Source organism: Netta rufina (genome assembly GCF_964035555.1).
Source record: "Netta rufina genome assembly, chromosome: 2".
NCBI lineage: Eukaryota > Metazoa > Chordata > Aves > Anseriformes > Anatidae > Netta > Netta rufina.
The window spans coordinates 158,166,166-158,191,331 of record NC_140124.1 but is presented as its reverse complement, the minus strand read 5'-3'; the positions used below and the strand labels follow the sequence as shown (position 1 = coordinate 158,191,331).

General features: G+C 53.2%; 1 protein-coding gene across 3 annotated transcripts in view; it reads right to left on the bottom strand.

Annotated features, from left to right (window-relative positions):
• ARHGAP39 (Rho GTPase activating protein 39) overlaps nt 1–22,577 on the bottom strand; it is an 83,411-nt gene extending 60,834 nt beyond the window's left edge. For all 3 annotated transcript variants that reach the window (XM_084282568.1, XM_084282570.1, XM_084282569.1), the window contains exon 1: nt 22,480–22,577. In XM_084282568.1, the coding sequence (XP_084138694.1) occupies nt 22,480–22,490 (11 nt within the window). In that variant the 5' untranslated portion in view covers nt 22,491–22,577. The remainder of the gene's footprint in view (nt 1–22,479) is intronic.
• Nucleotides 22,578–25,166: the final 2,589 nt, after the last annotated feature.

Sequence of the window (25,166 nt, the reverse complement as noted above, 5' to 3'; positions counted from 1 at the left end):
TGGGTAATTCATCTGAAAGCGGGCTCTTGCACTATGTTTAAGTTCTTCCCATCTTCAAGGCTCCGAGCAACTCCCTGCCAGCCTACACCACTACTTGCTTCCTACCACATCAAAATCTGTCTCCTCCTACTCCATCCGATGTATGTCGGTCTCCCAGCTAGACCATCGGCTGCCATGCACACGCAGCGCTCCCGTCTCCATTGCACGGAGCCATCCCTTCCCCAAATTAAATTCAGATTACAGCATCAGGAGGAGCTGAATTTTAGAAGTCTACTCCAACCTGCTCCATCCCTCAAAACACAAAACACCTCTCAAATGGCATGTTTCTCCGTGGAGGGACTGCAGCAGTATTACACCCCAAGGCAAACATGATGGATGACCATGGACAGGGGTCGTTGGCCACCACCCAATCGGGTAGGAAAATGGATATTCAGCAACAACCTCTGAACCCATGAGTGAAAAAAAAACAGCCTGTGGATATATTAGAAGAGCAGCAGTGCAAAGCTCACCTTCTAAGAGATCTGCACCCCGACAGCCGGAGCTGCCACCACGATGCGTGGAGCCTTCAAATGCCCACCTTGAAGGCTCTTCGCACTCCCGAAGGCTCAGCACCGCGGTGCTGCTCCAGCAAGCGAGGCGAGAGCAGCCTGGGGTTTATCAGTTAATCACATTTGACACAACCGAGAGCCATTTCGCTGCGGCTCGAACGACGGTCAGAGGACATTCTTAGCATAGCTTATGTTTTCACCGCGTTTTCCCCAAACCCACAGCCCAGACCTTCATTTCGGCTGTGGTTACAGCTCGCATCGGTCAAACGACGCACCCCACCCACTAAAACAGCCAGAAATTGTCATTTCTTACAGGGATTAGCTGCCAGAGGCAGCCTCTCAGCATGATGGCTCGTTCCCATCGGGTACAGCAGAGCTGCCCCAACAATACGCCGCCGGGAAGACGCACCAGGGTACCAGCAGTACCGAGACGATGTAAATAAGCTCGCATGTGCCCCGCATCAAAGACCCCACCGGCTTCTGAAGCGTGAAAACATTGTTTCCCCGCACGACGCCGAAGGAACGGCAGCAGGGAGACCAACGGGGGTGGGAGGACAGGAGAGGAGGAAAAAGAAAACACAAAATGTGCTTGTGCACGAGCTCCACGGGGTGAAGAAAAACCAAGCTACGGGAAGAGCAGAAACAGCAGCTTGGGAGCAAGGAAAGGAGCCACGCCAAGTGCATCGGGAAGAGCTAGGAAAGCAATATTCGGGCACCTGCAGCGAGATACAAGACAGCACATGCAGAGAACAACCAGAAGTGGTGGGAGGAGAAGCAAACCCACACGGCTGCTCCCGGAGCAGCGTGGCAGAGGCCCCAGCACTGCAAAGAGAAGGGATTTTGTTGAAGGCCCTCAGCAGCAGCTCAAGTCAGCACAGCTCCTGCAGGGCCACCGGGCCCCGGTGGCTGCAAAAAAAGCAGCCGGGGGTGGGAGTTCTTCTCGTCTTTTCTTATTTTTATTTTTTTTGCCTTTTTTGGTTTTGTTTTGCTCTTGTTTTGTTTGGTTTTTGCTTTTTTTTTTTTTTCTTTTTTTTTTTGGCTTGTTTCTGCAGCTTTCTGCCAGCAGGCCAGGTCCCTCCTCCCAGGGATGAAGGCGGTCGCGTGGCTTGTGCTGGAGCTGAGAAGGGAGAAGCAAAAGGTGCTAAAAGGCAGGAAAGCAGAAACAGAACCCAAGCGAGAAATAAAGGCAGAAGGGGGCAATCAGCAGGGTTTTTCTGGCAAATCCCACAAGGCTTCCCACTACATTTCCCCGGCCTCCCTGGCCATCAGAGCCGCAGAAAGCCCTGACAGCTCTCATAGAGTCATGGAATGGTTGGGGTTGGAAGGGATTTTAAAGCCCACCTGGTTCCAACCCCCCTGCCATGGGCAGGGACACCTTGACCAGTTGTCCCCAGCCCCATCCAGCCTGGCCTTGGGCACTGCCAGGGATGGGACAGCCACAGCTCCTCGGGGCAGCCTGGGTCAAGGCCTCACCACCCTCATAGTGAAGAATTTCTTCCTTGTATCTAACCTAAACCTGCCCTCTTTTAGTGTAAAGCCATATTCCCTTGTCCTATCATCACACCCCATGACAAAGGGTCCCTCCCCAGCTTTCCTGCAGCCCCCTTTAGGCCCCTGTAAGGTCTCCCCTGAGCCTTCCCTTCTTCATGTTGAACACCCCCAGCTCTCTCTTTACTACATTTGGTCACATCAAAGCATGATAACGAAGCAGCAGGCAGGTTAACGGGTTGAGAACAGGGATTGGGGCAACCATGGCTGATATATGGCTGATATGCCACGTCCTTCAAGTTCAACTCATCCTGCACAAGGCCCGGACACGGGCCTGATGCACCGCTACGCGCTCACACTTGGGTGAACCCACACCACGGACTTGCCAGACCCTCCGTCCAGCTTGCCTGATTCTAAACCCCTTTGTAGGGTTTTCATTTCAGCATTTTTCTCTCATTTTTCTCTCATTTTTCTCTCTGAGTCCCTGCTCCCAAGGACTGCGGCACCCCAGGCCCCTGCGGGTGCGCCCCACAGGATCCAGCAGCAAACCACAGCCATATGCACATAAGCAAGCCATGAAGGAGCCTACAAACATGAAAACGTTAAAATTCAGCTTAGCAGAGACCGCCTGCACACAGGGCCAAAGGGGATTTAACCCTTATCCCCATGGAGAACACAGGCCCGGGTCTGCAGCTCCATGTGCTGGATTTAGGGCAGCACCAACGTGCAGGCAGCTAAAAGGTGCCAGGGAGCCAGCAAGTCTCCAGCCTTCTGAGCAAGCAGATAATGCATACAAACACTGCCAGACATGGCCAGGAAGAGCTAAAAGCACAGCCCAGCTGCCGTGAGACGTGGGGGCACACGTAGACCACAGATGAACCTGCTCCAGGGCCCAGCAGAGAGGTGGCCTGTGCCCTCAGCGCATGGAACAAAGTGAGAATTTTAAGTTGACAAACCTCCCTACCCCTTCCCCGAGCATCCAGTCCTCATCTCAACTGGTGGGGTTGTTAAATCCCTACTACAGCAACACTACTCTCACCTCTGGAGGCAGACACCCCCACACCAGTAAGGCTCCTGCGAACATGCAGCAATTCTTCAGCACACCGGTATGAACACCGGTGCAGCAGGGAAAAAAAACACCATATAGTACAAGAACAGTAAAGAAAAGGAGATAGAAGAGCTGGCTGGTTAAGGCAGACACGGTAAAATTGGATTTGGTCTTAAACCATTTAATAAGAGGTGCCCTGGCAGCCGTCACACAGCTGTCGGTGTGATTAATTGCTATTTATTCAGTGCCAGCGCAGGTAACGAGCGCTGTGCCGGCAAGTGGGAAAGCCAAGCAAAGAGGAGGTGTGGGGGGAGAAATATTTTGGAGGCAGCAGAGGCGAGGAGCTGACTCAAAACTTTGGGATTTGTGGTTGGAGACCCAGACTGGAAGCTAGATGGCAAGGGAGACGGCCGTGGGACGGCCGGGCTGCGAAGCCAGGCGAGTCACTGAAATACCTGCAGTACCGGTCACGTCGGGAGCTTCCTTTCGCAAGGGGCACATTTAAATAGCTGGTTTCAAGTCTTTAGGACTCAAAGCAGAGTTTTTAAGCCGGGCTGCTAAACTATTTCAAGATAGCTCATCAGAGCTGAAAATTAAGTTGGGCTGGCAGATAGCAAACTCGAGGTAGCACCAAGGGTTCACTCGGTTCTTTGAAGGAAGAACTGGTTCACACAGAAGTCGGATTGCCTCTGGTCTCAGAAAGAAGATCCACTAGATAAAACTTCTAGTAACTTGGGCAGTGATGAGCTACTCCCCAGCAAAGGCAGGGATCAACCTCCTGCTAAAGCCAGCAAGGTGACACGGTGGGGCCATCGTTCCTGTCCCACCTTCCCAGCCATTCCCAAACGCTGGCGCCCTGAAAAAAAAACGCAGAGGACCAAGCTCTACCACCCAGAAGGAGAACAAAATCAGGGGAGAAGCTGACATTTGTCGAGAGAATTTCAGCCAGCCCACCCATGGCTGACAGCTTGGCAGATCTGGAGCTCTGGACGAGAAAAACAGGGAAAATTAGCATTACAAGAATGATTCACGTTCTATACTGTCATTCCGGAATGAAAGTATAGAAAATTGTTACCTGTTACAGCAATTTCGGTATTACATGCCCAACGACTGCCAGCAATTAGGCTCTGTTTTTATTACGTAGGACTGACAAGTGACCCACGTCTCAACTCCCACATATTACCTGCAGTGATAAAGAAAGGACTACCAGCTATCAAACCCTGCTGCTGAGCCTGCTAGCTTTTTATTCAAACCTTCCCAGTGCTTTGTAAGAGCCCTCAGCAATTTGTGGCAGCATCCTCTTCCATTAATACGTGCCTAGAACAAAGAACCAGGGAGGCTTGATTATAGAGAGATGCTTTATGCGAGCAAATCAGACTTCTGTCCCTGTGGGAGAGCAAGATTTTCTCTTCTATCCGTGCCACCCCTGCAATGGAGACAGCCAGGGAAAATGGGTCAGAGTAAATGAAGGGATCCCTCTAAACGGCCGCAGAGAACCAGGTAACCAGGTTAAAAGGCCAGCGTGCGGTGGAATTTTTTTTAAGAATGATGGGAGAATTTGGACAGAACGCCTATTTTTAGCTTGACGCTGGGTGCAGCAGCGACTCAAGCAGCAGGCAGCTGAGTCACAGCAGCTCTCAATGGAGAGGCTCCCGCCTTGCCGCACCATTCAAAGAGCCCAGTGAGCCTCCTGCGGGCACACAAAGTCGCTGACAGAAAGCCTGCGCGCACGCCGCCGCCGCGCAGCTCTCCCCGAGACGCTATTTAAACCGGCAGCTATCGCGTGCCCAAGCCTTACGGTGAAGCCGTTAATCCGGTAACGCCACCCTAAAAAAAAAATAAAAAAAATCGGGGAGCTTGCTTTTGCATTACAAAGCCAAGCCAGGCCCTTGAAGCCGAGCTGCAAGGCGGCGAGATAAGGCTGCAGGAGCAGCCCGACCTGCCGTTTCGTCGCTGATTCCCCTGAGCAAAAAGGAAATTTTCGCAGTGGGAAAGTCAGTCAGATCGGCACCCAGACACTGCTCGGGCACTCGGAGGAACATCAGCAGCCTTTCAGGACGAGCGATCTTCTCGTGGCACTTGCTGGAGCTGGAGAAATGTGGTCGCTGCTATTAGGAACCCGCTTCGCCCATCTCGCACGGCGTGGGGTTCATCCAGTGCTCGTGACCCGGTGCCGCAGTGCTCTTTGCAGGCTCCTGGCTCAGTTCAGCAGAAGGAAGAAATATTTAGCAGCAGAGACACCAGGTTTCCACAGCTGACCTGCTCTGGATGTGCTCGCAGCTCACGCTGGCTGCACAAAGGCCAGAGTTTCGGTCCTAAGGCCTCGGGGAGGAAGTTTATCTAACGCGGAGGCGATCAAAGAACGTCCTGCTCAGACAAAAAAAAAAACAACAATAAAATGAAAAATTGGTGCTGTCAGCCAACAATCAAAGGAAAAGGGAATAACTCTGGAGATCTCAAAGGCTCTTCTGGAAGACATCCAGCAAAACTCCCTCTGAAGGCATGGTACAGCCAGGAGGCCCAACTGCTCTGCTGCGTTTTCATTCAAGTCCTGTAGCACCCAGGCCTCCAGGCCAGGTCCTCAGCCCCTTTTATCGACTCGTTTCAAGACCCCAAGATGAAGAAACCACCACAAACGGGACTACAAGTTAAACCGAGTACTTGTTTTGCAGTAAATCTCATTACCACCAACAACTGGAGCTAAGCACGGCTGCTCCAGGTACAAACATCTGTAGAAACAGGAGAGCTCGACTGGAGGGCCACGTGCCCAAAGGCCCCAAAACTTGGTGAGAAGAAACAGAAGCATCAACACACCCAAAATGAGACCTGGTCTACGTGCTGCAATGCTGCTGTCCAAGACAGATCAATGGTAATCAATAATAGGATCATCCACATTGGCAAAGACCTCCAAGGCCTCGTCCAAATGAAGAGTCCTCCTGTGGGACCGGCTCTATGCTGGGTGATGGGATTTTCCTTTTGGGCTTCTCCAGTTGTTGAGGTGGGACATGGCTCAGACCCTGTGTGGAGGGGGACACACAGGTCACCCTCCGAGGGGCATCCTTCCAGAGAGAGCTGTCACAGAGCACAAACCCTCAACACCACCGCAAGATGAACCCAAACCCTTGCCAACCAAAAGCCCAAAAACCCTCTTAAAAACCATGCTTATGGGGTGTAAATCGTAGCTAAAATGAGGCGAGATGAGCGGAGAAGGGGGAATAAAATTTACTTTTTTTTCTTTTTTTTTTCTAGCACATTTATAATTCATTGCTGCTTAGGCTGATAAATGGCACTAGCACCGAGTGCCATAACCGGAGGCAAGCGTGTGACATACAAAAAAAGGTGTTTGTTCCCCCAAAATCCGGCAAGGCTACGAGTTGAAATGGGGGACAGGCAGGCAGCCACCGGGATGTCTCCTCAAGCAGGGGCCCAAAAGAGACCCTGCCACTTCTCCATTTCCCTTTTTGCACTCGAAACATGAAAAATTAAGTCCCACGGTGACTTTAAATAGAAAGAAAATTTACACACCATTAACAGCCAAAGCACGATGTGACAGATAAGCGACTCTGCTATGGTCCAGCCATTATGCCAAGTGCACTCTGTATGTCCTCAGACATTTATTTAGAAAGCATTCTCTTTTTTCCCCCCTCCTTGTACAATGGACACAGAACATGACAGTTTTTAATGACAAATCAATAGAGCCCTCTAAAAAACAAATCGTATTACCGCTGCATTAGAATTTTTTTTTCTTGGACTATGGCTTATGAAATATTCAATATTTTCAATTATTCTTCTTTCTCCTCCTCTGACACGAGAGTCCTCGAGCCGGACGTAAAAAATCTGCTCCAAACATTTTCACCCTACAGCTTGAAGCTTTTCCATCTTTCTAAATAAGGGAAAATTTGTGAAGAAAAGCGAATCTCACGGAGTGGGGGCAGTCGTTGAGTCACCCAAAATTGGAAGACCCCGTTGGAAGAGCCCGCGTTTAACAACGCCTGCGCTGCGTTTATCCCGAGGAGGGTGGAAAAAGGCACCCCTTACGCTGGGGTAAAGGGCCAGAACAATGGCACAGCAAACCCGGAGCTCCTTCCTCCAATTTAAAAGCTGATTTTAGCTTAGGAAGGAGGTCCTTGATGTGGATGAGTTGCTTGGCTGGGGCAAGGCAAAGCTGGGCTCATCCCGGGGAACCGCACGGGCACCGAGCAGGGGACGAAGGTCAGATCCCTCCAGCAAAGCAATTTGAGGTGTGATGGAGCAGGGAGCAGCACATCACCACCTAATTGCCTCCCATTCTTCCCCTCCACGTGTCATGTTAGCACAGTTATTACCTCGGCAAGCCAAACACCCAGCACATCATTCCCCTCCCTGGAAAACTGCTGAGTTTCTCAGCTTTAGGCTCTGAAAAGAACGAGGAACAATTTCAAAGCACCAAGACACTGGATTTTATTTTTTTTTTAAATAGACGCTCTTCAGACCCTTTTCCACCCCTCCTCTTCTTTAAGGGCTGCACTTCGAGCTGCCCTGCCACCCCCCCACCCCGCTCCTAGAACAAAAGGAGTGCTGGGAAGAAGGCAGGGAGGAGATGAGAGCCTCCACACGGTCATTTCTATTTCTGTGTCCTGCCACACTTGGATCTTTAACTCAAGTTCTTTGTGCCTTTTGATTTCCTGCATCAAATGGATTGCTGCATTAAGACTTCATTATCTTCCCCGGCCAAAAATACTCCAAGTGTCTCAACAGCTCGGCTATGAAAGGCAGCATTCAGTCTTCACGAGCACAGACTTCCAGGGGAAGAAAGCAGCGCAGAGCTTTGGCTAGAAGCAACATCAGGGGAGCTTTGTTTTAACCTTCCTCCCCCTCCCCGATATCGATCCGGATCTACAACCACGGCAGCGAGGAGAGCCCGGCACGTAACGAGCTCTACTTTGTCTGTCCGTTCAAGTTTTATTCATTTTGCCTTTGCGACCGTGCAGTCACTGTCAGTTAGGTCTGATGGCTTTCCTAAAGCACCAGAGATACTTAACCTTCAAAAAATTCCCTTCACTTTATAGTCTTTTTTTTTTCCCCTTCACTTTACTGCCCTTTATTTTTCCCCTCCTCGTTCATCCTTGCAAACTCATTAGTCAAGGATGGAAAAAAAGCAATCCACTGAACAGAGTTGGGCATCACTTCCAAATGTTCAATACACAGACGTTGCTCAACACTGCCCTCAAAATTTACCCCCCAACTTCAGCCTGCATTGATCACTGAATGCTAACGCTGGATTTTTTGTTTTCTAAAAATCTCACCTTCAGCTCTGAATGCAAATAAAATGTTTCCAGGCAAGCATTTACCTACGATATAAACTCCAATTCATCAAAAAAGATCAGGAACATCTGTGTCTGTTCGGTGGCATCCTCAGACTCTTTCTGTTCTTCAGCAAGGCCAGCTCTTTGGCATCTTCCATTAAGGCACAGCTTACTTCTCCCTGAGCTTTTTAGGAGGAAATACATTGCTGCCTCCCAGCACAAAGTTCTCCTTTTGATTTTTTGGTTCGATGAAGCAGATTGAACAGAGAGAGCTATGAGATCCTCAAACACCAACTGTAGCATTAACAGCAGATTAAGAGCCAGCAAAGGGCCAGGAATACAACCAGTTTTAGCAAAATACCCTCTGCAAGGCAAAGCAGAGAGAAGGAACCCTGGGCACTGCACCCTTGGGACATGGAGCTGGCCACTGGAGTTGGAGTTCAACTTCAGTTGGAGTTCAAGCTTCAGCTACTCACCGAAGCTGCTCCATCCTCAGATGGCTGCATACACCAGATGCAGAAGGCAGCACGTGGAATACTTTGCTTTTCAATACTTTTTCCCTTGCACCACTCCTGTTCACCCTTCCAGTTTTAACAGCGCTTGCACTGAGGTATACGCTGCTCTTGCTCCAGTCGTTTCTGCTCTGTATCCTGCCGTATATCCTGCTGAAGCAAGACAGGGAATTACACACCTACACTTCTGTTACTGCCTCCAAGATTTGCCACTGCTCCGAGAGACTCTTGCTTACGCAGTTTCTCCAGTCCAGCCCAGATCCTGCCACTTGCAGCAAATCCCTAGGGCAGCAATCCTTCAACTCGTGCATTTCTGCACTGTCTAAGCAAATATCTTGGAGGCATTCCTAATCGCATGACTTTCCAGGACAAGAATGGCTAAAAAAAGAAAGAGCTGTTAATTCTCCCTCTATGCTCCCAGAATTAAATTTTCTGGAATACCTTCGCGCTCCCTCTTTCCACTGTTGTACCCAAATGACTTCTCACAGTCACTGAAGAGGTAGAGGCAAAGGGGTGAAACCCAAATGTTGTTTCAGAACCCAGCAGTCACGTAGGAACCGACGTGCTGCCCACGTCCTCGTGGCGACCCCTCTGAACTCCGCTGTGCTTCCTGAGCCTGCACTCCACTTCGCTCCTCATCACCATCAAAAAGCCTCCGCGTTCCCCTCGCTGCACACCAGGCTGATGCGTAGCCTGGAGCATCCTCTCCCTCCTTCACATCCATTTTCCTTCTTGCTACTTCACGTCCCTCTGCATTAACACCACAGCCGTGCTGGTGCTCCCCCCACGTCCCCACATCTTCCTGACGTGCTGCCTCATCCCTCCACCTTATACCCCACGTGCATGCGATGGCTTCAGCAGTTTATTGCTCATCCCTTCATCTTCTACTTGCTGATCCCTGTCCTTTGACAGACCTCTGCAGTTTTTGTAGCCCCCCTTGGATGCTTGTGCCTCTCTATTCCCAGCCTGAGTGCCTCCTAGGGACTTATTAGAAAGAAAACACGACTGCGTGACCCTGAAGTCGATAGGTCGCTCAGCACGGATGTGGATTGAGTCAAAACAGGCTGAAAGTTTCACGTAGCCATATTATTTAAGCTAACACCTGCTAAGTTAAAAGATGATATCCGAAAAGTAGCTCCAACAACGTGGCTCGCCTTAAAATTTACTCCAGATGGATGCCCTTACTGCTCCGTAATCCAGGGAGCGCAGTTTTCAGACGATTGCCATCGATCACTGCAGTTAATTGGATCCTGCCGGCCAGCGGCCAACTCCTCGCCCTCCTGGCAAGAGGGCTCGCTTCGTGACGTGGCTGGGATGCTTCAGAGCACCAAGCGCTGTGCAAATAGATGCTTTGAGTGCTACAAGCCAAGCCACTTCATTGCAGCTGCGAGCTGGTGTCCAGGGGATGGGGACAGGGATGGGGAAGGGGATGGGGAAAGGGATGGAGAAGGAGAAGGGGATGGAGAAGGGGATGGGGCCCTGCCTCTACCTCCCACAAAATAAATCCCTCGAAAGCAGCGACGGCCAGCCTCTGCATAGCTCCAGGAGAAAGAGCCTGTAGTCGCAGGAGAGCACGGCAATTATATTTCAGCAAACTGTAGGATTAAGATATCACTTAGGGAATGGGAAAATAAAGGCTACTTAGAGATATTTAAGAGCCAGATACTTAAACCATTTGGAGATGTTCACCTCAAAGGCATTTAAGCTCGCGTGCTCCCAACACGGCTGAGATGTGCGCTAGAGGTTTTCTAAGGGGATGCTAGGATCTCCAGAAACGCCAGCCTGTCCTTTACACCATCCTGCCAGAGTCCTGTCCCCACCAAGCTCTGCCACCAGACCCTTTGCAGCTACGTAAAGTCGTGGGCCCAGAGCTCTGGTCCTACACAATCAACTCCCAGAACCAGGGAGGATGAAGCCACATCAGGAGATGGGGGACTAGGCCAGTGACCCTGCGCTCCATCCCTGTACAAACGACCCCATTTCAGCTCCTCTCCCCTCCTGAATTCACCCCAGGACGATGTGGTTTTATGTTGGCCCAGGCTCCCCTACGAAGCCATTCCACAGCAAGAGGTGTGAGAATCCACACCGAGCACACACAGCAGCTGAAACTGCCCAGAAACCACTTTATTCCCCCATTTCAGGGGACAGGGAACGAGCTGGATGGCCTTGAGGGTACCGAGGTGCCCACGAAGCATAGGTGCTGTTTTAAGGCCTCCACGATGCAATTTTGCCACAGCACAAATCCCACCCTGAGGGACTGGTTTTTAGGGTTTAACCCTGGTTAGGGGCTGGTTTTTAGGGTTTAGGCCTGGTTAGGGGCTGGTTTTTAGGGCTTAACCCTGGTTAGGGGCTGGTTTTTAGGGTTTAGGCCTGGTTAGGGGATGTTTTTTAGAGTTTAGGCCTGGTTAGGGGCTGGTTTTTAGAGTTTAGGCCTGGTTAGGGGCTGGTTTTTAGGGTTTAGGCCTGGTTAGGGGCTGGTTTTTGGGGTTTAGGCCTGGTTAGGGGCTGGGTTTTAGGGTTTAGGCCTGGTTAGGGGCTGGTTTTTAGGGCTTAACCCTGGTTAGGGGCTGGTTTTTAGGGTTTAGGCCTGGTTAGGGGCTGGTTTTTAGGGTTTAGGCCTGGTTAGGGGCTGGATTTTAGGGTTTAGGACTGGTTAGGGGTTGGTTTTTAGGGTTTAGGCCTGGTTAGGGGCTGGTTTTTAGGGCTTAGGCCTGGTTAGGGGCTGGGTTTTAGGGTTTAGGCCTGGTTAGGGGCTGGTTTTTAGGGTTTAGGCCTGGTTAGGGGCTGGATTTTAGGGTTTAGGACTGGTTAGGGGTTGGTTTTTAGGGTTTAGGCCTGGTTAGGGGCTGGTTTTTAGGGCTTAGGCCTGGTTAGGGGCTGGTTTTTGGGGTTTAGGCCTGGTTAGGGGCTGGGTTTTAGGGTTTAGGCCTGGTTAGGGGCTGGTTTTTAGGGTTTAGGCCTGGTTAGGGGCTGGATTTTAGGGTTTAGGACTGGTTAGGGGTTGGTTTTTAGGGTTTAGGCCTGGTTAGGGGCTGGTTTTTAGGGCTTAGGCCTGGTTAGGGGCTGGGTTTTAGGGTTTAGGCCTGGTTAGGGGCTGGTTTTTAGGGTTTAGGCCTGGTTAGGGGCTGGATTTTAGGGTTTAGGCCTGGTTAGGGGTTGGTTTTTAGGGTTTAGGCCTGGTTAGGGGATGTTTTTTAGGGTTTAGGCCTGGTTAGGGGATGTTTTTTAGAGTTTAGGCCTGGTTAGGGGCTGGTTTTTAGGGCTTAGGCCTGGTTAGGGGCTGGTTTTTAGGGCTTAGGCCTGGTTAGAGGCTGGTTTTTAGGGTTTAGGCCTGGTTGGGGGATGGTTTTTAGGGCTAGTTTTTAGGGTTTTAGCCAAAACACAGTGGAACTGGAGTAAGCCGTATGCCATAGCCATAAAAAAACGCTGGAGGAGCACGCTAACACACCTGGGAGAGATTTATTTCAGCCCAGGTATCTCAACGTGGCATTAATACCTCTCTCTCAGCAATTTCAATCAACAGATTACCAGACAGCTTCTAGCCTTACCGCTCTCTGGCCAAAAGTCATCCGATCCCTATTTGTAAAGCAATCAGCACGGGCTGAGCTCGAGCACACCCCCAATTATTCGAAATGTCAGGGCCAAATCCTCGAGATAAAGGCAGCCCAAGGAGCCTTCAGGAGGAATCCTGCTCCTGGAGCAGGTCAGCGCTCGAGGCCGAGCTTGGGGTTGACTTCAGTTGTCAACACACCGAAGAATCGTGGAAAATAAATAAATATTCTAGAGCTAGGACAGCATTTTGTTAAAAAAAGCTGCTGCTGCTAGGCAAGATCCCAAGAGCTGAGCAAAACTGAGCTGAATGACTGGTGATGAGAGGAAAGCAGTTACGTGATAAATGTTTTCCTGCCACGTGGATGCTATAGCTGAAGGTCTTCAGAGCCTTAGAGTGGCCGAGGCTGGGGGCTCCTCCAGGTCCCCACCACCCCATCAGGGCCACCTACAGCAGGGTGCCCAGCCCCGAGGCTTGGTGGGTTTGGGGAGCCCCAAAAAGAGGAGCCCCCTAAGCCTCTGGGCCCTTCTGTAGTCCCATTTTACCTGGGCCTTCCTAGCAGCGGGGGCCCAGCGCTGGCTTGTGGTCACCTCGGTGTCCACCTTTGGGTGGGATCTGAAAACACGCAAATAATCCTGAAAATTACATGTTTTCTACGACAGCCCGAAACGCACTAGGAAAAGAGAAAGCCAGCCTTCATATCACAGTTATACGAGTGGATGGGGACGCTTGAATCACTGATTTACACTTTATTTACACCAAAATGCAGATGTAAGGCTTGCAGCCTTCCCCGCTAGCCTCTAGCTTGCCCCCTTTGCCAGCTCGCAAGTTCTCCAGAACGAAGCCAGCTCCAGGACATCTGTTCACAGCGCTTGCATATTCAATTCACTGCTCTAGCCTCAATTTTCCTCATTTGGGTACGTTCCATCTTTCGTTTCCCTGAAAGGGAACAAAGAAGGGAATTCAAGTTTTCGGCAGCCGGGGCTGAAGCAGGGAGGGACGGCTCTTCAACGAAACCCATTCAGCTTTGAACCCAGCCGCTGGCTTCTAACCCCAGGGTGCCAAAACGAGATGGTTTTGTTCCAAGGGCTGACTGCACGGGGAGCTGAGCATCGTGTTCGCAGCGCAAAGCAAGCACGGCTCCACGCTGCAGCTTTGCCTTATCGGCACCAACTAGTGGGGTGATTCAAAGCACGTGGTGAGACACAAGACTTATCTGTAGTGGCCAAGCAGGCTTGCTTTAGATGGAGGCATTCTGCAAAACCACACCCCGAAAGAGCTTGCTCGCTCCCCAGTTAAAAAAGCCTTACAGATATTTGCACGCCACAGGGAGAAAATTTATACAGCGCTATCCGCGAGCGCGTTTTTAGCTACGTTACCCGCGTGCTCTAAGTGCAGATGGAGGGACATATGCCAGGAGTATCCAGAAGGATGCGTTGAGAATTTTTCTCCTGTTTTCCCCGCTGCTAAAAGAACAGGCACCTCGGTCCCAGTGGCCGCAGAGCCCCCTCCACCTGCTTCCAAGGCGCTTTGATGCGCCGGAGAGACGCGCTCGAGGAACAAAAGCGCCTGGAGCGCTGCGTGAGCTGGTGGAAAGCTCATCCATATGCAGGCAAGGAGCAAGGTTTCGGAGAGCACCAAGCCCCAAATGGAGAGGGGCTGCCCACGAACGCCAGCCACGCTTCTCGTCGTGGTCTGGAGCACTGCTTCTGCCCATCCTCGACTCAATCCCAGAGCAGATCCTAAATTAGGTGGTAGGGATGCTCGGGAGGATGCCTACCAGCACGGGGCGGCCACAGCGAGGCCGATACAACCCGCGGCTCCCAGATCGGGAGCAGAGGCTGCAGATGTCGAGAAGCAGCAGGCAACAGAGGGTTTTGCTGCCCAACCTGTTCCTCCTGCACACCGAGCTCGGTTTCTGCCCGGGGTTCGTCTCAGTGGCTGGCTGGGGCATCATCTTCGCAGGAGACAACACGGAGGGGGTGGAGATGGCAAAACAAGCCCTGGTTCCTCTGATCTCATCCCCACCAGGCCTCCTGAGCACCAATTCGTGCTCTGCTGGAGGTAACGAGCAGTCAGCCCTGTTCCCAGGATTGATTTTTCACCCTCCACGACAGGAACATCCTTTTGGATGTCGAGACAACTCAAGTGGAGCCGCTCTCACTCGGAACCTCAATTTGGGAGCCCAGCCCATGGTGGTGGAAAGGAGCAGCAGAAGCAATGCAGAGGTGCAAGGACTTGCCCCCAAGCCCTTCATTTTTAAGAAACTACAGCAATCGAGCTGTCAAATCTCTAGAATGAACAGATTTTGGCGAGGGCAGGCGCTGCACCTCCTCAATCGAGGAGGCTCCGAAACCCTGCTCCTCCGGGCCCCATTCCTGCTTCTGCCTGTGACAACCCCCCCGTCCCCACGCCTCCCTTCCCGCTGAAGGAGAAAAGTGCATTGTTTAGGCGAGCTCCAGTTTGACAGAAAAATAATTACTGCAGAGGCACTTGTCAGGGTTTGAAGTTCTCGGCACATTTCTTACCTTGAACAAAAACCTCGAGAGCTTCCTGCTTAAAAAAAAAAAAAAAAAAGTCTAAGAGAAAATGTACAAAGTTGTTCTGTAAAATGCTGTTTTTTTAATTTATTTTGTAAAATCAGAGCTGGGGGATTTTCTGAACGCCCCCCTCCACCCTCCTTTCCCCACATCTGACCCACGGCGCCGAGCGGCGCCGACGGCTCAAGGTGACGTCGAGGAGACGTTAGCAATGCAGAAGAAGCGGGAGAGGGAAGAGAAAGGGCTCCTAAATGAGAGCGGTGTTGCTGTATTCATTTGCAATTTTCCCTTGCAGCTTTGCAGCAGGGCTGTTGGGAGCTTTGACAGATCCAACAGCGTCTCAGAAGGTGAAAGCGGGGATCTGAAAGCTCTCTGCAGCGCCGGGGGGGGGGTAACGCGAGTCCTTCCCGACCGAGGTGCATAGGAAGCTCTTGGTTTTCTCTCCGTGGCTCAATGTCACCAAGCTGCACTCCATCTGGACCAGGCCCAGCACCAGCGCTCACATTATCCACCCTGAAGACCCCAAATTAGCGTGATCCTTTGCCTCAGAAAGGATCCAGACCTTGGAGCTTCCCAAATCCAGCAGCCCAGCGCCTCGCCACCGGCGCTCACTCAATCCCAGCGCCACGATTTTCAGGCTGGGGTACACTGAGACGTGACTGCCCTCATTTCCCAGAGCAGGAGGAGCTAGGTTGGAGGTCAAATGGGTGAAAAGAAGGGATTTTAGGAAGCAGGGAGGTAGAGGAAGTTTGGAACAAACACCGGGATACATTGCCATGAAGGAGAAAGGCGAGAAACCCACTCAGATCTCAGCCTCCATCCTGCCTCAGAAGGGAAAATCGCCCTGAGTGCATGCTCCTTTGGTCTTCAGCTTTCAGGTACCCCTGGGAGAGGGTTCCCAGCAGCACGGGGCAGCTCCAAAATCCTGGGGACCCTCTCGCTGTCCCCCCACGCTCCTTTTTTTTGCGCAACCGGGGCCGCGGGCAGCCCGCGTCGGCCTCCAGCGAGGGCTGAAACACGACCCCAGCTCCCAAACCCCAAGCAGCAGAGGTCGTCCTCCATCGAGGGGATGCAAAGCGAGGAACCAGAGCAAAAAACCTCCTCCAGCTTCACCCAGACCCCGATGCCTTTTTTTTTTTTGGGGAGGAAGTGCAGGAAAACCACACGCGTCGCCGCTCCGGGCGGAGACGCGCGCACCCAGCATCCCTCAACTAACAGTGATTTTCTGCCTGGTGCTTTCTCTAATTCTTCCCAAATGTTCCTGACCACACTCAGCGCTGCCGGAGTCACAGGCGTTTGTGTTTGGTTTTGCTTTCTTCCCCCCCTTTTTTTTATTTTTTTTTTCCTCTCTATTTTAATTAAGCCCTTAGCAACTGCAGTGCACCAAGCGCACGGAGAAGGCTCCGCGCTGCCTCCAGTCCCCGCCGGGGAGAGGCCGGGGATTGGCAGATGCTCACATTAGATTAGGAGGCAAAGAAGCTTACAAAGCAGAACTCAACATCACCTAGACGTCCACCAACAGGACTCAGAAAGCACCGAAGAGGCAGCTCAATCACTAACAAAACCCATGACACCTCCGTGCGCCCACCGGAGCCTCGCATGCGCGCGCGCTCGGCCGGCTTGGGGTGCGCTCCTCGACGTGAATAATTTAACAGATGGACACCCAAAAAAACCCAGCAGGCTGAGAGGAAGCGAGCTGGGCCGTCCAAGCAGCAGCATCTTCCCTTTTTTCAAGTCCACGCCGGCATCCGAGCGCGCTGCCAAGGACAGCGCGGTGCCGATCTGGAGCCCACAAGCCCTTTGTAGCCTCCGGAGGATTTCGGTTTTGGGAGACTCTTTGTCTAAAGATCCCAGACAAAACCAGGGGTTGACTCCGGGCACCTAAATCCCCTCGCTTCCCGAACGCACCGCGTTGTCTGTCCGTCCTCCCCCAGGATGGAAACCGCCGTCGATAAGCGCTGCTCGCACTAATGCAATCATCTCTCCCGGCCGCCTGCGAAAAGTGCTCTGAGGCTCGCGAGGAGCGCCACGGAAAGATCAATAAAATCCTAATACCAACGTTTCTAGATGGCCAAAAAAAAAAAAAAAAAAAGCTTGGATTTCCAAACACGTCGCCGGTGGAAGGCATTTACATTCAAGCGGGGCGCGGGGCGGAGAGAGGGAGATCAATAAAAACGCAACGAGGCAGGCAGAAAAATGCCATCGCCTCGGGAAGGGGCAGGCCGGGAGCACAAATGGAGCGGCCGGGCTGGCATCGCTCTGCCCCTCGGCACCGCGCCGCGTGGCCTGGTGGTGAAGGGGATGAGGGCTGCGTGGCCACGACCCGTTAGAGCCCTTAAATGAGGTCCCAGGACCCAGCATCGCTGCTCTGCACCGCCTCGGACACGTCGTGGTCTCCTCCCTTCCCATCTGTAGAATGGGCGCAGCGTCCAAGCGTTTTTGTGCACATTATACCCATATAATTCGGTGTAGAGCATCCCCATCCTCAGCATTAGGACGAGGTCGGAAACACCGAGCTGTGATATGCAAAACTCCACTTTTACCCCATGCTTGATGAGGTTTTTACTCTTAATTAACAGCCCCCAGCCCTACCCGCAGTGCAAAGCCACCTGAGGGTAGGCACCAAGCGATGCGATGATGCCCCCGGCACCCTTCCCTCCACGCCACTCGCCCCGATGACCCCCCAGTTCCCTGCTTTCACCCTCCACAAGGGCTTTTTTCTTCAAACTCAAACATTATCCAGAAATTGAGCAGCCCAGCACCCCACCAGCACCATCGCTCGACCCAGGAACGAAACCTTCCAGGATCGCAGCGCCGGTAAAAATACAATCAGCAAAGCCTTCTCCCTCTGACAGTCCATTTCAGGCCTCATTTGCCGCCGGTTTTATGAGGTGTTAATCAACAATCAGAAAATCCCACATCTTTCACCGCAGGAATAGCGGCGTCTGCGCCCTAAATCACGCTGCCGGGTTACCACGCGGCGCGTTAATGCCCGTTTGCGTCTCCTTCGCGTTTATTATTTAAAAATACTTGATTTTTTTTTTTTTTTCTCTCTCCCCGGGGAAGCAGAATTATAGAATATTCCCGAGCTGGAAGGGACCCACAAGGATCATTGAATCCAACCCCTGGCTCCCCCAAAAATTCAGACCCAATGGGTCTACCCCAAAAAGCCAGACCGTATGACGACGCGTCCCTGCTTTGCCTTGGTTATGAGGTGACCGACCCCATCAAGGAGCAGTGTTTGCTCCTCCTTTTTCTGTTCATATATTTCAAAAAGCCTTTTTTAATTATTTTTTGGCTCCCACAGACCTGGCCAGCTTCATCTCTAATTGGGGTTTGGCCTCACGAATTTTCTCCCTACGAGGGCAAACAACAAGATCCCCGTAGTCCTTCCACGCTGCCCAACCCTCCTTCCAGCAGCCCTACACTTTTTCTTGTTTCATGCCCAAACTCCAAGAGATGATCCCTGGACAGCCAAGCTCAGCCTTCAGCCCCGCCTCGACTTGTGATATTTTGGAATTGCCTGATCCCGTGCTTTTTAGGAGGCAGTGCTCAAAGACTGACCAGCGCCGATGGACCCTACAAAAGCGGTTTATTAGGGGACCCTACTACCGAGTGCCCTGAGCATCCTGCAGTCTTCTCTCCCCATATCCAGGTTTTCCTCCTCTCACCGAAAATTTTAAACTCAACCATTTACGGTCGCAACGACCAAAATGGCCAACAAATAAAATTCTACCCTAGAGCACTTGGTAATCCCAGGAGGTCTCCAAAAAGGGGGTCCCGACCCTGCTCAGACGAGTGGCACGGCCGCGGGCAACCCGAGCAGCACGGCACCTCTCCCGTTTCCCAGCACAACGCGGCTCCTTCACGGCTCGCCAGGGGCTGGTAAAGCGAGAAAACCAGCTTTGGGGGTTTTGGGAACAGCTCGGAGGAACGAGAACCGGCTCAAAGGGCACGGCGCCGATGCTACCTGGCGAGCTTCTTCCCCTCGAAGCACCTGGAGCACATTTATCCCCCGCTTGCTTGCTTCTTGGCAAGTGGGATGAAAAATAGCCAGGGAACAGGGGAAGGGAAGAGGAAGTATTACGGCCGAGATGTTCCCGAGGAGAGGCAGAGGAAGAGGAGGAAAGGTCGAGGCTCAATGCGTTATCTAGAGCATGTAAGGAAATAATCAGCGAAGCAAAAACGCAGGGGGGAAGAGCGTGGCTGCTGGAGACAGGAACGAGAAATTAACTCTTAAAAATAAAACACACTGCAGGGAAGAGGGCATTGTAACGATCTTAATCAGCAGCCCAAACGAAGCTCTGGCTGGTATTTATTGTCAGGGGCAAACACTTTCACACCACCCTGCCGTAAAAACGCGTGGGTTGGGCGCTGCCGTTTGGCGACGGTGGCTGTGGCCAAGCCGAAAAACCTTGCACCCGACGATTTCTCCTCCACCCACGGAGCCAGGCCCCTCCGCCGTGCTCCCAGGGGGTTCTCAGCCCCGTTTCGTGCGGAAATTTTCCTCCTGGAAGCAGCCCGGGGCGCTGCAGCCTCCTCTTGCGCTTCGTGGTTTCGCCTCGGTTTGCGGGTTCTCGGCCGGAGGTTGCCGGGTGGTTTTCTTCTGCTTTTTTTTTTTTATTAAAAAAAATCACGTCTATTCACCCGTGGCTAGAGGGGAACTGCTGAAACTCTCGTCTTCCAGAAGAGGAACCAAACAACGTGAGTCTTCGGTCTTCGTACCAAACCCACCCAGAAAAACCCGCCCGGGATCACTACCTAAAGGGATTAACTTCGCGGGGTTCCTCAAGAGCACGAGTTGAGACGATCCCTTCCCAGGAATGAGGATAAAATAAAAGAAATCGGAATAAAAACCAGCCTATTTTTTTTTTTTTTTTAAAATCAACACCGCCCGTATCATCTCTGCTTTTAGGGTGCCAGGTTCGTTAGCGGGCACAGACGCACCGCGGCTCGTTAAAGCCACCCGAAATCGCGCCCGGCACCGCTGTTACCTTCAGCAGCCGCCCAGGGCTCGCCAGAAAAACCATTTCACGGCCGAAACCAGCACAGAAAAGCAGCTCCTGCCCTGATAACGGCAGAAAAAACAGACAAAAACCCCCCAAACCAACCCCAAACCAACCCCAAACCAGCCACCGACCGCCGCAGGCGTCGGGAAGACCCTTGGCGCAACGGGGGCACGGTTTGGGCAGCCCCCACCGCTCCGAGCTGCCGCTTCCAAGAGCCCAGGGCGCTTCTGCTTCTCTTCTTAGGAGTTAACGACCTCATTTCAGGCAAGGGAGCGCGTTTTTAGGAGTCGCAGGCAGCCTCGAACCCCGTTGGCAATAAATGGTGGGAATTCGGCCGCGGGCGCCCCTCGGTATCGCCACGCGGACGGCGAGGTCGCTCCCTCCCCTCTTCCCATCCGGGGATGATCCAGGGCCACTCGAGTCCCACAAATCGCTGGGGTTAGCAGGAAGGAGGAATTCAGACCCAAAACGGGTCCAGGTAGCGGGGACGGATGGGGATTTTAGGATCCAGGACACCCCGAGGGCGCACGAAGGTAACACCACCGGGTGAAGGCGAGGCGATGCGTGGCTCCTGGCTTACGAAACGAGCGTGGAAAGCAGCGGGAGGAGTGGAAGAAGCAGCAGCAGGAGCAGCAGGAGCAGCAGCAGCAGCAGCAGCAGCGAGCGCGGTCGGAGCCAACACCCCACATCGTCCCCGGCACCGCGCCGGAGCCGCGACGCCGCCGGATCCCCCCGAGCACCGCATCCCCCGATCCCTCCCGACCACCAGATCCCCCCCAAAACCTCTAGATCTGCCCCAAAACCTCCAGATCTCTCCCCAAAACCTCCAGATCTCCCCCCAAAACCTCCCAATCATCCCCCCGGGCACCGCACGAAGGTTTCCAGCGAGGTCCGAGCGCGTTGGCCCAAGGAGCGGGCTGCGCATCGCCGCGCGGCCGCAGCGGGCTCGGGGACGGGCACGGCCACACCTCGCTCGCTACCGGCCACCTGCTGCTTTCGGGCTCACAAAAAAGCTCCCCGATTTTGTGGTTTTTAGGTATATATTTCCTCGTTTTCGCATCATCCAGCTCCCCCCCTTTTCAAAAGCCCACCCGGCCGCCCGGCGGCGGCGGCTGCGGGTTTCTCCGTAGAGGTCACCCGAAGGGTTGAGGGGAAGCCGCTACCACCGAGGAAAATTAAAAAAAAATACAATAAAATATATAAAAAAAAATGCTAAAAACAATAAAAACCTGCAGGTTTCGCAGCCCGGGGAACGGAGGGGAAGGGGAAGCAGCAGAGCAGCGCAGAGAAGGGAGGGGAGAATTAAAAAAAAAAATAAATAATAATAATAAAATCCACGATCCGCCGCGCACGAGAAAATAAATACCCCCCCCCAGAGCCCCCCCGGCCCCGATGCAGCCCCCTCGGCTCGGCCCCGTATCCTTTTTCCCCCCCAAAATCCCCCCTTTATGGGTACCCCCTGGCCGTGCCACACCTTGCACCGCCGCAAAAATCCTCCCCCAGCTGCAGCCCACGGGGAGCGGGGTGGGGATGTGCCCCCCCCCCCCCAAAAGCACCCCCCCAAAAAAAAAGCAGCCTCTCCCCCCCCAAAAAAAAACCCTATAGGGAGATGGGGAGGGGTAAGGCAATCCCACAGTGCCTATAGGGTGATATAGGGTGGGATCCGACCCCCCCATAATTAAAGGGGGGTGGGAATCCAGCCCCCCCCAAGGGAATAAAGGTGTGGGGGGGGGGGTTGGGGGGTGCCCCCCCCAAATTAGGAGCAGGGTATGGGGTGAATCCAACCCCCCCCCATGACCTCTATGGGGAGGGGGGATGTAGAGATCCCCCCCTCAACCCCATATGGAGGGGGGATGGAGGGGGTTGGGGTGAATCTTCCCCCCTCCCCCCCCCAAAAAAACCAGCAGGGAGGGGGGAGCCAACCCCAAAAAGGTTGGGGGGGTGGGGTGGGGGGTGCATAGCCCCCATATAGGGCCTAGAAATGGGGGGGCTGCAGCCCCCCAAGCAGCAGGGTGGGGTCAGGATCCGCCCCCCCACCCCCCCCCATTTTGCCAACGTCCCCCTGGAAATCAGGGTGGGGTTGGGAGCCCCCCCCCCCCCAACCCTATAGACCCCAAAATGATGGGGGGGGGGGGCAGGGCTGGGCTGGGACCCCCCCCATGGACCCCAAAAAGGGTCCATGAAAGTCTAAGTGCACCCCCCCAGAGCACATAGGGCCCCCCCCCCCAAATTAAATGGTGCCCCCTGCATGCATCCAGACCCCCACCCCAAAAAAAAATATGGGGGGGGTTCACCCACCCTCCCCCCAAATTTGGGGGGGGGGCAAAACCCCCCCCCAAAAAAAGGGGGGGTCCCCATATGGATATATGGGGGGGGTGGGGGATAAAGGGGGAGCCAGATCCCACCTCGGGGATACCGGGGGGGGGTCTGGGCCCTTTTTATCACCCCCAAACGCCCCCAAAACCCCCCCCCCCCCCCCATCGCGATGCCGGCTCTCACCTCTCCGCCATGTTCCCGGCGGCCCTACCGCCCGCCGGCGGCCCCGGCCCGGCTCCCGGTGCAAGCTCCCATGGCTCATGGACCTTTATTTCACCCAATTTACCCCCCAAAAAAATAAAAAAAAAATTAATCCCGGCCCCCCCCACCACCCCCCCGCCGCCGCCACGCGCGCCGGAGCGCGCGCGCGCGGACCCCGCTCCCCCCGCAGCCGCCGCCGCCGCCGCCTCCGCCCGACTGAGGCCGGCGCTCGCGCCGCGGCCCCGCCGCGTCCCCCCGTCACCAGCGACAACGGCGCCGCAGCCAATAGGGAGCGGCCAAGGGGGCGGGGCCGGGGGCCTCAAGCCACGCCCCTTCTCCCGCCCGCCCGCCTGCCCCCGCAGGAGGGAGGGGGGGAGCCGCGGGGGGTGCTGGGAGTTGTAGTCCTCGCGTTGTAGTCCGCGCGAGGGAAAAAGGAGGGGGGATGAAGGGTGAGGGGGGAGGGAGGGGGAAAGGGGGTTTTTGGGGAGGAATCGCGCGATTCGGGCCGCGCAGCAGTGGGCTCGCCCTGGGCAGCCCCAGCAATGAATTTCTCACGTCTGAGCCAAATCTGCCCTCTTTTAGGTTAAAAAGTGCAGGCATGCACGCGGTGTGTGTGCATGTATGCGTGCAAGCACGCTGCGCACAGATGCACGCACGCCGTACAGTGTGCAAAGTGCATGCACGTGAGCACATGAGTACACCTGGCTTACACACTGTGCACGTATGGTGCATGTATGGTGCATACATGTGCACATACAGCACACACGCATGTGCATTTACACACACATACACGCTGCACGGTCACACGCTGCACACAGCACATGTGCACACACAAGTACATATGTGCACACCACATATATGTGTGCAAACACACCCCCATAGGGCTATGTACACATTGCATGCAGTGCACACACATGCACATGTGTGCACATGACATATAAATGTGCATACACACACCTGTAGGGCTATATGCATGTTGCACACAGTGCACACACATGCACATGTGTGCACACCACATGTAAGTGTGCATACACACACCTGTAGGGCTATATGCACGTTGCATGCATTGCACACGCATGCACATATGTGCACACCGCATGTAAGTGTGCATGCACACAACTGTAGGGCTATATGCGTGTTGCACGCAGTGCATACACACGCACATGTGTGCACACCACATATAAGTGTGCATACACACATCTGTCGGACTATATACACGTTGCACGCAGTGCACATACATGCACATGTGTGCACACCGCATATAAGTGTGCATATACACACCCATAGGGCTATATGCATGTTGCACGCAGTGCACACACATACACATACATGCACACCGCATATAAGAGTGCATGCACACACCCGTAGGGCTATATGCATGTTGCACGCAGTGCACACGCATCCACATTGTGTGCATACACACACCTGTAGGGCTATATGCATGTTGCACGAGGTTCACACACATGCACATGTGTGCACACCGCATATAAGTGTGCATAAATGCACCCATAGGGCTATATGCACGTTGCATGGAGTGCACACGCATGCACATACGTGCACATTACACTTACATACCCATAGGACACTGCACATGTGTGCACACACATGCACATGTGTGCACACCACATATAAGTGTGCATACACACACCCATAGGGCTATATGCGCGTTGCACGAGATTCACACACATGCACATGTGTGCACACCACATATAAGTGTGCATACATACACCCATAGGGCTATATACACATTGCATGCAGTGCACACACATGCACATGTGTGCACACCATATGCAAGTGTGCATACACACACCTGTAGGGCTATATGCACGTTGCTCGCACTGCACACACATGCACATGTGTGCACACGACATATAAGTGTGCATACACACACCCGTAGGGCTATATGCACGTTGCACGAGGTTCACACACATGCACATGTGTGCACATTGCACTTACATACTCATAGGACACTGCACACACATGCACGTATGTGTGCAAATGCACACCCATGCACATATGTGTGCACATGCACGCCTGTAGCACTATATACACCTCTCACCCAGCATGCACACTGCCCCTCTGTGCACATTGCACATGCGTGTGCACACCCACAGGGCTGTGTACCCGTTGCACACACATGCAGTGTTTGCACACCACGCATCCCTGTCTATACACCCATGCACATGCAGCGTGCAACGTTGCACACATATATACACTGCCCGGTGCACACACGCATGCACACGTGCACTCGCACATGCAAAAGCACAAAACCGGGGCCCCACAGCACCTTGTGCCCCCTGTCCCCCAGGATTTGTGCATCACAGGGCGCCCCCCATGCCCCACAGCCCCCCCCGACCTCCACCCACATCCGTGGTAGGGGGCAGCTTTTGACCCTTTCAAAATGTACTCAGGAATTAATTAAAAAAATGCGAAATTTGGAGAAGCAGCAGCTCGTTTCCTTCAGTTCGTCGGCAGCGGCCGGCACCAAACCACCCACAAAAAAAAAAAAAAAAAAAAAAAAAAGAGGTTTCCAGCCCGAATCTAAATCCTGACTTGTGAATTTGAAGGAATTTGGCCAAAATCACTTAGGGTCATTCTTCCCGTTTAGGGTCATTCCTCCCATTTAGGATCAGTCCTTCCATTTAGGGTGATTCCTCCCATTTAGGGTC